The 13583-nt window shown below is 38.8% G+C and overlaps 1 protein-coding gene across 1 annotated transcript in view; it reads right to left on the reverse strand.

Moving 5' to 3' along the window:
- dntt (deoxynucleotidyltransferase, terminal) overlaps positions 1 to 13583 on the reverse strand; it is a 125887-nt gene that overhangs the window by 51607 nt on the left and 60697 nt on the right. Inside the window, exons 9-10 of the mRNA XM_042009579.1 lie at positions 2088 to 2336; positions 1617 to 1700 (exon numbers count right to left, since the gene is read on the reverse strand). Of these exons, the coding sequence (XP_041865513.1) occupies positions 1617 to 1700; positions 2088 to 2336 (333 nt within the window). The remainder of the gene's footprint in view (positions 1 to 1616; positions 1701 to 2087; positions 2337 to 13583) is intronic.

Raw genomic sequence — 13583 nt, forward strand, 5'->3', positions numbered from 1 at the left:
AATGTCGCAGCCGCACGGTATCATCTTTCTACTCACTCGGAGGAAACACACATCGTAATGAATAATTTAAGTTAAGTTTTCTTGACGGGGGCCGTGATCTTTTCAATAACCTCTGAGGAGCAGGGGTTTGCTTGCAATTCTTAACTGTGAGCCACAACCAGGCTTCCTGCATGTGCTTTTTTTAAATGCTTTTTTGAGGGCACATACTGTATGGTGTATGTGAATGGTCATGTGATGTGTTTTGATGGATATTAATGGGAACAGAGATCATTTCTAAAATGGTGCAAAGACATTCATCAGGATGAAAATCTTCTTGTTAAAAGCACTGTGTAAAAATAAAGGAATGATGCAAGCTTTCCCCCGTGTGGCTGGACTCTTCATGTCTTCTTTCTCTAAGAGACTCCCTGGTCTCTTTGCTCCTCTTTTTATAGCCAAACATGTGACATTTTGTGTTGCCAATGAGCCAAATTAGATCTGAGATGTTCAAGTGCGAGTTGTTTATCTACTTATTCATTTTCTGTTTTTATTCTTTCTTGTTTTCCAGCATTAAAACATCTTTCCCTCCTTTCGCACCAGATTTAAAATCGCCACAAGTATTTATTTATTTTTATTATTCAAAGTGGAATTTCTGATTTTTTTCCCCCTCTTTTTTCATTTCATTACTCTGACTTTCTTATATGCAGTTTGGAATATTTTGGTGCATCTGATGGCAAATTATAATACATCTACATTTCCACACGTTTACAACAAGACATCCACGTCTGCTTCTCTTAAGTAGGACATCAAATGTCAGGGAGCAGATTCTTGGATGGGAATATAACCCCGAGCTTCATGCAAGAGATCACTGGTTTGAGGCCCATCTTTGTCGAGTTTCTCCTCACCTTGTTTGCTTATCCAATTCTGCTTCTTATTTTTCTTACTACCACTCACTAACTGTTATTAAATAAGAATTTAAAATGTACATTTAGGATAGTCATTGTTCCAAATGGTGACGTTTATGTGTTACAAAAACAAGGCTGGATTTAGAAAATTATCCACTGTGACAGAATATGAAGTTTTATGCTAATTGGTCATGATTTTCATCACATGATGTGGTGCCACAACAAAAAAACAGCTGCCCAAAAAAACAACAATCTGTCATCTCACAGCTTTGATGCCTAGATAGTAAAACCACAACATATTGTACGTGTCAACAACCACTAAGATTTCTCCTTCTCTGGTGAGACTGAGCTGAATATTTATTGGCAGCTTGACTCTCTTGTATAATATTTTAGCTTTGTTATGCACTTTTGTAAATGAGAACTAAAATTTAAATTCAGTTTAACAATCACTGACTTAAGCAAAGGAAAAATCAAGGCCTCACCTTTTAAAGGTTGCAGCAGGAGCATTTTTTTCCCCAACTAAAGATAAACTTTCTGGTACTTTTAATGAGTCAGAATGAAGAGTGATTTAAAGATTTATTGAGTATAAATGTTATAAAAATCCAGTACACTTGTCCTAATAGTCTTGAGGAATATTTTTCCATGAGTTCTTGTTCTTGTTTTGCAAATTATAACATCAGCTGACTGAGAGTCAAACAATGAATTGTTGTTTGGGAACATAAAGGAAGGCAGTACCTTGGTTTTGTCATACAAGGCATGGTTGTCCAGCAGCATCCGCCGCTCCGATCGAGCAAACCTCCTTAAGTCTCTTTCAAACTGCTGTGGAAGAGGGAATCAATAGTCTGAAATCAATGATCTGCTTTGCTCGTCTGTTTTATGGATTTGAGGAAATTTGTGAGGCTTTAATGCTTAGTCTTCATGAGGACAGGTATCCCTTTTATGTCATTAGCAAGGTGATCTTAGTAAAGACAGCCTTACAGATAATTTAAGTTAATTTCAACTGAACATCAGATAAAAAAGAAAAAATATTAACCATCTAAACAGATGATATTTCAGATACTGCTTTAATATAATTTAAAGTAAATTTTATTTTATGGTTAAGGGCACAAGCAAGAAATGATGTTCAACTAACGAAGGAATGAAATTCAGTGGCTGCATGTACAAACTCTCTTTGTTTTACTTATCAGTCAGTATGATTCTTCATACCCTGGAGCCAGTCCAGCCAAGAAGAGTAAAAGCGTAACGATCCATAGGTGGTGACACCAAGTCCACGCGTACAGCTCTCCAGTCCCGTTTGTCCTCCTCACCCATTTGAAGACCTCCCTCCACTAGGCTGCCCTTCAACCGCACAATCAGGAAGCATTTTGCATAGTGGTCCATGGCCTCAAACCTGTGGCTGGGAAGCTTTGACATATCAAAGGTGGAGGTCTGGTGTTCGCAGAAGAGAAGAATGCCCTGATGAAGAGAACAAAAACAAGGGCTTAAAAATGCAATACAGCAAATCAGCAACTCTTGTTTGTCCAAAACACAGCAGTCCAGCAAATATTATGTACCCACTGATACTAATATTTTGAGACTTGACATTTAGGATGAGGCCTGCAATTAAAATTATTCACATATTTTACATGGCTTTTGGCAAGTAACTTAAAGGACAGCCAGTCTCTCCTTTTCAAATGAGCAACCCAGGGCCCCTGAGATGGAAAGCCTGGTCACCTTTCATCTTTGGTCCAGACTTGTGAGCATCCAAAATGAGAGGAGCAAACTCAGAGCAGATCAAAAATTCTGAAGTGCAATTAAAAGCACTGTCATCTGGAGGGAAGATGTCAACTAAACCTAAAAGGTTTAATGGACAATTATGGTTCATTTTGTCACCAAATCTCAACCATAGAATGGAGTAAAAGTAGCATGTGCCATAAAAGCTACAATAATAGGAAATACACCCAAATTTATTCATTATTATTTATTGGAAGAGTCATTTCAAGGCTCTTCAAAAGGTACAATCTAATCCAATTTAATCCAATGAAATCCAATCAATCATTTAATTCACATTAGCCCAATCCTAGATGAAAGGTTTTAAAAAAATGTAGATTTGACCATATGTTAATATAATCGTGTGTATACCATAAAACGTTTTATTTCCTATAATACTATTCAAATTTAACTTGGATCAGAATGCACAACTATATTTATAGTGTTTATTATTGGATCAACTGATTCACTTTATACAAGCAATCAAAACTCAACATCAACTTGCAAAGTAGTTCATTTCTCTTAAAAAGATTTAACATAATTGTGTGCAAAGTCTCTGTAGCAAAGATTATTCACATCTTTCCTGCTACTCTGACCATGATGAGAACAATTTCCCCATAAAACCAAACTCATATTTGCAAACCTGTGCAACGTCAAGATCATTCAGGAACAAATGCTGCACTTAAATGCAGCAGCCCTATCACAAAGCGCCACCCTGCCTCCGAAATCTTCACAAGTTTATTAAAATTTCAACACAGGCAGTGAAGCAGTTCTGTCAGAAGCCTGACTTCTCTCTTAGAAAATGGTATTACTTTCCGCAAGCACAGCGACTTGCTTTAGAGCCAGACTCTGCTTAATCTCAGAGATAAAAGGCAGCTTAGACACAAGCCTGGAGGTATTGAAAATGGTTGAGTCAAGGTTATGTTTCTTCAAATAAGCCTGGATATTTGCCATCTTAAAGTAGCGAGCTGAGAAATGAGTGTAGTTTTCTGGGGATGATGTCAGACTGGTGGATGCTCTGATTTCAGGTTAATTTGTACTTTTTCTTGTGGGAAGCATACAGATGAAGACTCTGCACCCTCTTGATGACTATACAGCTTCCAATAAATGAGTAACAGAATGAACTGGTAGTAGTTCAGAGCAGGGGGAAACTTTAACAACTATCGAATAAATATGAAATTTGATACAAATTCTCTTCCAGAGGATAAATCAATATAAATTTGATCTTCAGACTTTTTGAAACGTCTGGGAACCCTCAGTTCAAAAAGCTCAACAATGCCACCATGCACTTATGGTTTTAGGCAAAATACTACTGGGTGGCCAAAAGATACTTCTTACAAAGCCGATACTTATGTTACCCCCATTATTAAGCATGTCAACTTCTGTCATTTTCTGAGTTCTGTAAATTGGACCAAACACAAAAGGTTTTAATGATAACATGTATATGTAATGCCTGGGACAAACATGGTGGGACTGTTGACCAAGACCGACCATCCCTTGTCAGTTGCCGATTGTTAAAAAGCTGGAAGGTGCCACGTGTAACAACATCAAAAGTCAATAACAGAAAATTTAAATATATCATTAAAAACTGAGTTCATATTTTTTAATCACTTTACAAACATAACTTATGTTTTAATTCTCATATAATGAGCCATTTACATCTACCTGCCATGGGTCCACATACATGGCAGACGCAATATTTGTGCCACCATTTTTACTACGTGTCTCTAAATGGACAAACAACTGTCTGTGTGAGGTGAGAACCCTCTGAGTGCTAAAACTGCAGTACCAGCTTTGAAAATAGTTGCTAGAGCAAGAAACTCGGGTCATTAAGGGCCAGTATCCTGCAGGTTTTAATGTTTCCCTGCTCCAACATACATAATTCAAATCAAAAGGATCCAACAGCTTGTGGGGTTCTGGGCAATGAGCCGTTCATTTCAATCAGGATATGTTAAAGCAGGGAAACATCTAAAACCTGTGGGACAGCGGCCCTTGAAAATTGGAGTTTGACACTCCTGTGCTAGGGCAACATTTGTGATAAATATCTCCGTAAAAAGGCACAGAGAAGAAAACAGTACACAAGTACACAATTTTGAAGTATGAACCTGTAATGCAGTCATGGCTGTATCTGAGGCCACTGGATCCACTCGCAGGTGAAAACATGTTTGGAAAATTTTGGACTACTAACAGCCATCGTCCATTCACAACTGTGTTTAGCTGCATTTTCATTACAGTTTTTTGCTAAATAAAAGCAATATTTAAAATTTGTAATTTGAAGGTGTTTCTACAGAATGGTGTTTTGCCCATTTGTCATTATTCTCATAAAATCTCGTCCCGTGAGACTCAACTTTGAGGAAGAAGGAGATTTTTTAATTCTTTGTAAAACTGCATTTCGCTGTTGTTTGCTATCATGGAAAGCAGTTATAAATTTTTCTTTAATTATAAGTAAAAACATTTCTGTCTTCTGCTGCGTCTACTCACACTCTCTCCATCTTTACTTGAAATGAACTGGTCATGTGACCCTCTACGTCACATCCGGGGACGAATAAATACAAAAAAAGTACTTCCATTACACTTTTGCATTATAAATAAAAACCAATTCATGATAGCATAAAAACTTTTTAGCAAGTTTTTTTTCAAAATGTAGGTGTTTCCATTACCATTTTTTATTGCGATACTTAGGTTTGCGCAACTCTAGGGGTAATGGAACAGCACCTTTTGGTATTTGTAGTCATTTGTAGGCCTGTTTTTACCACTTAATGCCAGTAATTCTTACACATTATACCTATGAGCTTGATGAATGTTTGCTTAGGTTAGGTTATGTTTGTTTATATTTAGTCTGTAACATTGTTTGCTTGCTCCAAGAGGCAACTGAGGTTTCCCTGGTAATGCTGAATGCAAAATTTTGGCTCATGCTGAGAATTTACTCAACATTGCTTTTGAAAAACCTGCTAAAATCAGGTTGAAACTGTAACTCCTTTGAGCCCTGCAAGGTATTTGTATTTGTGATTGAAAAAAAAAAGTAAATATATAAAGGAGTGAAATACAGAGTAAATTTTGGTCATTATCTGATTTACTGTTTAAATCTAACAGGCAGTGAGGTGGTTTCTTATTATCTTGAGACTTCTAGCTTAGAAAGCCCAAGATAGTTGGCCTGGACATATTGGCAATTAACCACATGCAGCCACAACAACCTGGTGCCTCATTCTCATGCTGGTCACCAGCTTGGTCCCACACTGCTGTGGGATGGCATCCCATTCTTCAACCAGTTTTTATTGCAAGTCAGTAGTTGTGTTGGTCACTCTGGCATGAACAGCATACCCAAATTCCATGAGTTCAGTAGAGGTGATGTTATGGCTGCAGGCTGATGCTCTGTGGGGATGAGTGATATCATATTGGAGGATATATTCTGGTCCCAGACTGTGGAGATTTAGGATTGCCACTGTTGCAGAATCTTCTCTCAATATCCCTCTGCACTGAGATTGCCTCCAAAGATAACAAGCTTTGTTTATCTAGTGAGGGAGAGGCGTGATACTGCTTCCACAAAAAGCCGTTGTCCAATGCAACAATCAACGCAGCATTTTTACATGTTTTCTTCAAACTTTGACTCTACAATACAATTGCCATCAGCAGAACCTGGACTTATTGCTAAAGATAATAGTCCTCCACATGTCCAGGTTCCAGACACCACCACTTGAATATGGTAGAAGGGCTCAGTCCAAATCATGCTGTAACTTGGTTTTGCAGAACATTAGCTTTAAGTAGTCTGATGACACGAACTGTATCCCAGGTGTGTCCAGCTCCAGTCCTCGAGGGCTGAAGTCCTGGAGGTTTTAGATATTTTTCTACTCCAAATAAAATTGCTCTCCTCAAGACCTTGTTATGAAGAGCTGCCCAAAACAGTTGATCAATTAATTTTATTCAGGTGTGCTGCAGCAAGAAAAATCTAAAACCTGCATGCCAGCAGTCCTTGAGTACCGACTTTGGACACCCTAGCACTATCCAGATGGATTTGGGCAAACACCAACTGATTGCTGCAGCAGGGTCCATGTTCACAGGTGCTGCTAATCAAGCACCAATCAGGAAACTCAGTGTCAGCACCTGGGATACTAGAAGCTCAAAACAAGACTCTGAATCAGAATAAGTTTTGCTTTGGTGGAGAAGATTTTCAAGTTTTTCATGGGTACAACTCACATTTATCTCTGCTGCTGATCGGACAAAAGCATTTTCCTTACAAATATGACACCATTTAAAAGGGGAATACAGAGACCTCCCAAAAGTATAAGATTGATTGCCACAAGAAGTATAGTTACAGCAGAGAAATAATCCACCAAACACAAATTCCCTCACCTTGTTTGCTAAGTTGAGTTGTTACACTTGCAGCAGCTGTATGAAAGAGGCAGGAATGTTCCTGTCTCTTATTGTCCTGCATACTTTATTTATATAGCAAACCTAATTATAAAAAGTTGTGTTTTGAGTAAATGAGGTCCCAGTGGTCAAGCAGATCTTTATGACTACAATCAGCCCTGTCAGTGTGACTTTAATAAGGCTTTAGCTTTTTTCTTAGTATGCAACATTATGAAAATAAGCGGCTAAATACTGAAATCTGTTAAATGTATGATTACTTTATATAATAAAAGTTTACAATCTGGCTATAAATAAACTTATATGTATGCGATAGTCATCTAACTTATATTCTGTTCTTTTTGTTTTCAAACCCCTCAAAGTAATCTGTGCTAGTAATGCTGCTTCCATAAAGCAAAGACTGGAATGAATCAAGATCACTCATTAAATATGTTTAAATGGAAATTAAATGGAAAAGAAATGCTTCACAGTGAATATAAGCAGCAGGAGGTAGATTTCTGATATGGTCGTAAGGAAACATGTGGACAGTGAGTCCCATATGGACAACATGTTTAAAAAAGAAGGCGGCTCTACAAATAAAACATACAGTATCTCTGCCAAGTAAGACCTCAGTATGTTGACGAGCAAGAAGATGAGTGTCACTGAAATTAAAGACAAAGCCATAAAAAGGAGGGTGAAATGATGCCAGTAAAACAAGAGAATAAAAAGTTCAGCCTTTAAGAGAAAGTCAGATATGTGTGAATGAGCACAAAGACTGAGAGAGAGAGGGAAGCAAAAAACAGAAAGTCCATGAATCGATTACCTCAGGGCCTTGCCCCAGCTGATTACGCTTCTCCCTGGAAGTTGCAGAGTTAAGGCGATTAAGATTACAAATTGTCAATTTTCTTCCTGTGCCTTGCGTAATTGTTGGGCTACTGCTCCTCTCACAGGCTATAAATCTGCCTCACTCTCCTAAAAGAGCAATAATTAGGGGAGTGAATCCTGCGAGCAGCCACTCTGCCTGTCCAGCAGATGAGTGAGGTTAATCACAAAACATTAAACACATTGTCAGCATAGCGTGAACTGTCTCAACTGAACAGTGCTTGCCTAAGCAAAGGTCATCAGATGAGGATGTTTCTGAAAGGGCTTTGTGAAATCCAAGCTGCTGGCGGTTAAGAAAACTTGAGTGGCACGTGGGAAGTTGAGCTCAAAGAAATCACCAAACCTCTCCTTGCTTGTTCCTTCTTTAATTATCTTCAATAATGGACTCCTTTCTTGTGCAAGTGCAGGCAAACATTCTCCGTGTTACCCTTGTCTGCACCCCTGGTTTGCTCTCCCTCTGCAATCACAGATAACCATTCACCTTCCCATAATAGGCAAGGATAGTGATTCTTAAAGTCTGGTAATAACGTGGCTAAAGGCGGTGACAGCACCCACTTAGATGAGTCCAAAATGACTGTGTAAAAGCACTTAAATACAAATAAATCTAACATTTAAAATCTCCCTGAGCCATTAAAAGAGACAAGTTGTGGGAGAAGGTCTGCGTTTCATCTGATACATGAGGCCAGAAATGTATCTGTAGGTCACTTTGCAATCCCAGTTACCATTTCAGGTCTTCTCACAAGTGGATTCAACCTTCAGTCATACTGATCAGAGGGAAATATTACCAAGTGGCAGAAATGTTGGCAAACCAATCGCTGAATATTCATATGCAGAGATATATCTACTGGCTACACTGGAAGCCACAAAATTTTGGCAAGTTACCCTACAGCAGGGGTGTCAATGTATGGCCCAGTGGGCCAAATCCTGCCCACCAGAGTGTCCAATCTGACCGATGGGATAAATGTGGTAAATATATAAATGACATAATAGACAAATAATGGCCAATTTTTAATGACAGTATTTCTAATTCCTCATTTGTTCTTGTGATGTTAGATTTTGTTTTGTGTTTAAATATAAAACATTTTCAAAGCAGGAGGAGAACTTGTTTATCTTTTAAATCTTTCTAATTCTCGCTTCAGTTTGTATAATTAAACCTTCTAGAAACAACAACCTGCGACTGTGTCTACCTGTTCAGCGTCAGATCTTACAGTATTATGAGATGAGTCAGTTTAGGTAGTCAGAAGTACTATACAGATGTGGAAACATTCAAGTATGTACATTTATAAATTCACTTTTAATTCTTGGTAAGTTGCTCTAATCATAATGTGAAATACAGTATTTTTTCAATTCCAGATCCCTGTGATTAAATCTTAAATGTGATTTTGTGAATGCAGTGTGATTTGTTAGTTGTAAAACGCATTAATGAGTAAATGTGTAAATGTGTAAATGTGTAAAATAAAATATATAGTCAAATAAATATTACAAATACAAATCAATATATATATATATATATATATACTGTATATATATATATATATATAGCCAGTTAATTAAATGTATATATTTATTTAATTATTACATTATATATAAATACATAATATATCAAATATACATTATAAAAAATAAATAAATATGTACAAGTGCAACTGAGACAATATGTTAAACCTTTACCTATTTTTCTCTAGAAATTTCAGGTTGTCATACATCAGCTCTCTCATGCTTCCATGCATTTTTTTGCCATGGTTGTTAAGTCAGTTCATCTACTAGTGGGCAGTGCTGAGTTCAGAATTCACTTCTGGGTTCTGATGTCAGTTTCAGACACTGGTTGGTGGCGGTAATGCGTCGCTGTAAATTTGTTTGCAACCGCCCAACATCCCTGACATGCACACTCACATGGCCTTTCTTCACAAGCTCCTGCCATCTCTACAGTTGTTGTTTTTGATGTCTTCTTCTTCATGTTTCTTCTCTTCTTCTCTGGTTTGTTCCTTTCATGGTATTGCCCTATTTGCTGAGTCAAGCAACGGATCCGCAAGGACCCCAACAATCTACCAAATTACGCACATAAATGATGCAGGAAATGGACAAAAGTGTCCGTCCATCTGCCTATCTATCATGAAAAGACATTTAGGATCAGAGCCCCTGATCCCCCTGGACTAAAATTAATTTGACACCCCTGGCTTAGCAGCTAAGCTAGCAGACAATAACTGATGGTTTCCCAATTGCTGGTAGCACTTGCAGAGACCATTAAGAAACTAAATGAAGATCCCCTTTTTTCATTGAGGTCTAGCCTCCCAACCTACATAAATGCAGAGCAATACTGTAGCATGTTTTTTTCTCAATTAAGGCAAGATGTCATGATGATCCCATCTCAGCATTTCCTGGGGCTGTTTAAACCAACAGCGGCCTCTAATCATCTCTTACGCAGCAGGTAATGTCAGCAAGCATCTGAGAGTAAGCACATTCCACCAGAACTGTTTACAGAAGGAATTACAGAGGAGGACAGCGGGAAGATAATCTTTTCCCCAAACCTTTACCTCTAAGCACTAAAAAAAACAAGATTGGCATGAAAATGACTCTTGAAATGATCATCTAAAAGGTTGAGCTGTATTTGTGTCAATTTGATTATTTTCTCTGGGACTTTCTTTGAGAGTGTGATTAGAGGTTGTGGTGGCCTCCTGCATCCAGAAGACGAAGCATGGTGTTGTCAGGGACCATGGGGCACTTAGATCTTATCTTCAATTCTCTCTGACACACACACACACACACACACACACACAAAGAGAGACTTCAAAACCTGCCTTCAAGTTGCAGATTAGTCCGTGTTAGCCTGGACCGTTTGAACTGTGCTACAACCTTGACACGTAGCTGTGCCAGAATGAAAGAGCCTGATTACAGAAATGAAAGTTGAGCATTTTGTGTGTCCCTCTGTATAAACATCTCCTCAGCAGCATTCAAAGTAGCCATCACTGATTTTATTTTTGTTTCAAAGTGACAAACTTTGTTTGACTGTGAAATAACTTCAGCTGTTTGGCCAGCTTTTTTTTTTAAAGAAAAGAAAAAATCCTGTCTCCATTACCTGTTAACTCAGGCAAAATGAGAAACAATGAAGCCTAAGCTGAATAGCACTAATGACAGTGAAATGTGTGGAGCTCAGCCTTCAAAAAGTAGTGCTTATACAGTATTTAGAGACAGAGATGATAGATGGCCTTCTGAATTGCTCTACTGCTATTAGCAGGGCCAAGTTGAATCTCATCTGTCTCCCTCTGAAGCTGGTGGCTGACCTTGCCTCTGCCCCCAAGTTATGCTTTCTGAATATCAGCAGTAGATAGAGGATGGGGAAAAAATGATGAACCCCTTTTTACAAGGACATTTCTAGATAGATGTATTTTTAACTCCCTGCAGGCTGGAGAGGAGTGCTGGATGGATTGGGAACAGGTGGGGTGGGGGGGTTTGTGTGTCCATGGGCTGCCTATAATTTTAGGCCTCAATGAAGACATTCTGGCCCAGAGGGACTTGATTGCAGATGACAAGGTTACACGACTTAAAGTCAACCTTTGCTACCTCCATTTAATCACCGTCTCTTGTGTCCTCATATCTCTTGTGCTCCCCCCTACCCGGACCTGTTGAGAAGAAAGCTTCCAGTCATATCATTATGTCCCTTCTTAGACTCCTAAAGCCTTTTTATCACCTGTGCTATCCTTCTAATTCACTGTCTCACATCCATTCTGCCTCTCTGTCCACACCTTCACTCTTGTCCTGTCTACCTTTGGCAAATGTTAATGCTAATGGTGGGAGCTCCCATAACAACACACAGTAAGTAGGAGGTAATTATCATCAGGATGGACTTCTGATGGGGAGCAGGGATGGGGATGTGTGGATGACAGAATTTATTTTTAAAACCCATTGATGACAAAAGCAGTCAGTGACTACACAGTATGATTGTGCTCTTCATAAAGCACTTATCGCTTCTCTCCAAACATTCACAAAGTCCTTCCATGTCCTATCCTCCACCCCCCACAGAATGTCATGACTTGTACATTTTTTATGCAAGGAATGCTGCCTCTAATGTATTTTTAATGGCCTTCTGGTTATATACTTTTGGCTATTTGAGCGGCCTGTATCTGTCTGCATATTAACAAGAACTTTTCCCTGATAAAGCTTTTCTGAACGCAAACATAATGGATGGTGTGTCATCAATGCAGCTTTGACAGTGAGAAATCTTCCCTTTGTATTTTAACAGACAGTGTTTCAGTTTATCGAAAATAAAACTTTCCAACTTTCCAACAGAACTTTCTAAAATAAAGAAAAATATACATTGATTAGTTTTGCTCAGGTGGTTAAAGCCCTATGGGCTTGAAGGTTCATGTGCGGCTATTGTCATGCAGCTCTTCATGGCAGATAAGGGAGACAACAGAATCCATGCATACACTGGGAGAACATGCAAACTCCACAAACTCAATAATACATGAAATTAAGACTTTAAAAAATATATATATCTCAGTTGTACCAACCTTTTCCTGGTCAGTGCGCCTGCCTGAAAGGGCGGGTCAAAACATTTCTTGATAGCTTTCTTGCATAGCTGACGTATAAATCCTTTTTACCACGAGTCGACTACTTTGATTGTGAAGGGTCCTGCTCTGACTTTTAGAACCTGTTCATAATTTCTCTCACCACATTCATGGCCCACAAATGATCAGCCCTGTGTCCCCCAATGTCTGCACAGCACCAATGAGTTAGTAAAGATGTCCCCTTGCTTCCTTTTGCTGTTTCACTCTCACTCAAGCGGAACCTCGGCCGGTAAAATGTGAAGCCTATGCAACAAATTACAGTTCACCCGCTAGGGGCTTGTACCGAAACAGAGTCAATCCCCATAGACTCCCATGTTAAAAAGACCAACTTTACAGCAGAAATAAACATGTTTAAAGCCTGGTACAAAAAATCCATTTTAGGATTAATAGGTCAAGTTTACCTTCATGACAAGTGTGAGGGGGGGGTGAATTTTTTTTCTAACTCATCCGTTTGGATGTTATTTAATCTTGAAATTTAGCATAATTAGGGGCGTGACCTTTTGATTGACAGGTATCCAATATCCGCAGCAAGAAGGGAGAATGTAGCACAAACGCGTTTTTTAACCGGCTAACAACATGCCTTAGCTTTAGCCTGCCTACCTCCGTTAGCTGGTTAGCTACAATTAGCTCCAAGTTAGCTCGGTTAGCTCTTAGCAACAGGCAGCTCAGAGTTTGATGGGTGTCTGTCATCAACCCCCACCTTCACAGTCCCCCTCTCAGCTCCATCTCTTTGCCCATTTTCAGATTTTCCGGGACTGATGACACACGTGACACTGCCAAGAAGGCGATGGTGGGAACCACCCAATGAGCTTCAATTCAGCTCTTCAGAAACCTACGGGTAACGTCATGGAGGCTCCGTCCATCTTTTATATACAGTCTGTGGACTCACTAGATATCTGAACCTGATCTATCTTCATAGATGTGTGCATTGCTGTCCTATGACTAGCAGATTTTACAGCTATTTCACTAGCAAACCTCATTAACACTAAAACAAATTATATGAAATAAAGGCAAACAAATCTAACTGAAATAGGCTGCTGTTATCAGCATGTTTCATTCTTCAGCTTCACATGACAGTGACATGAATCTGAATGACATGAGACTGATAAATGTAGCTTAGTACTTTAGCTAGCATGTCCAAAAACAATACTTTTAGGTA

The sequence above is a fragment of the Melanotaenia boesemani genome, chromosome 16, assembly GCF_017639745.1.
Source record: "Melanotaenia boesemani isolate fMelBoe1 chromosome 16, fMelBoe1.pri, whole genome shotgun sequence".
NCBI classification, from domain to species: Eukaryota; Metazoa; Chordata; class Actinopteri; order Atheriniformes; family Melanotaeniidae; genus Melanotaenia; species Melanotaenia boesemani.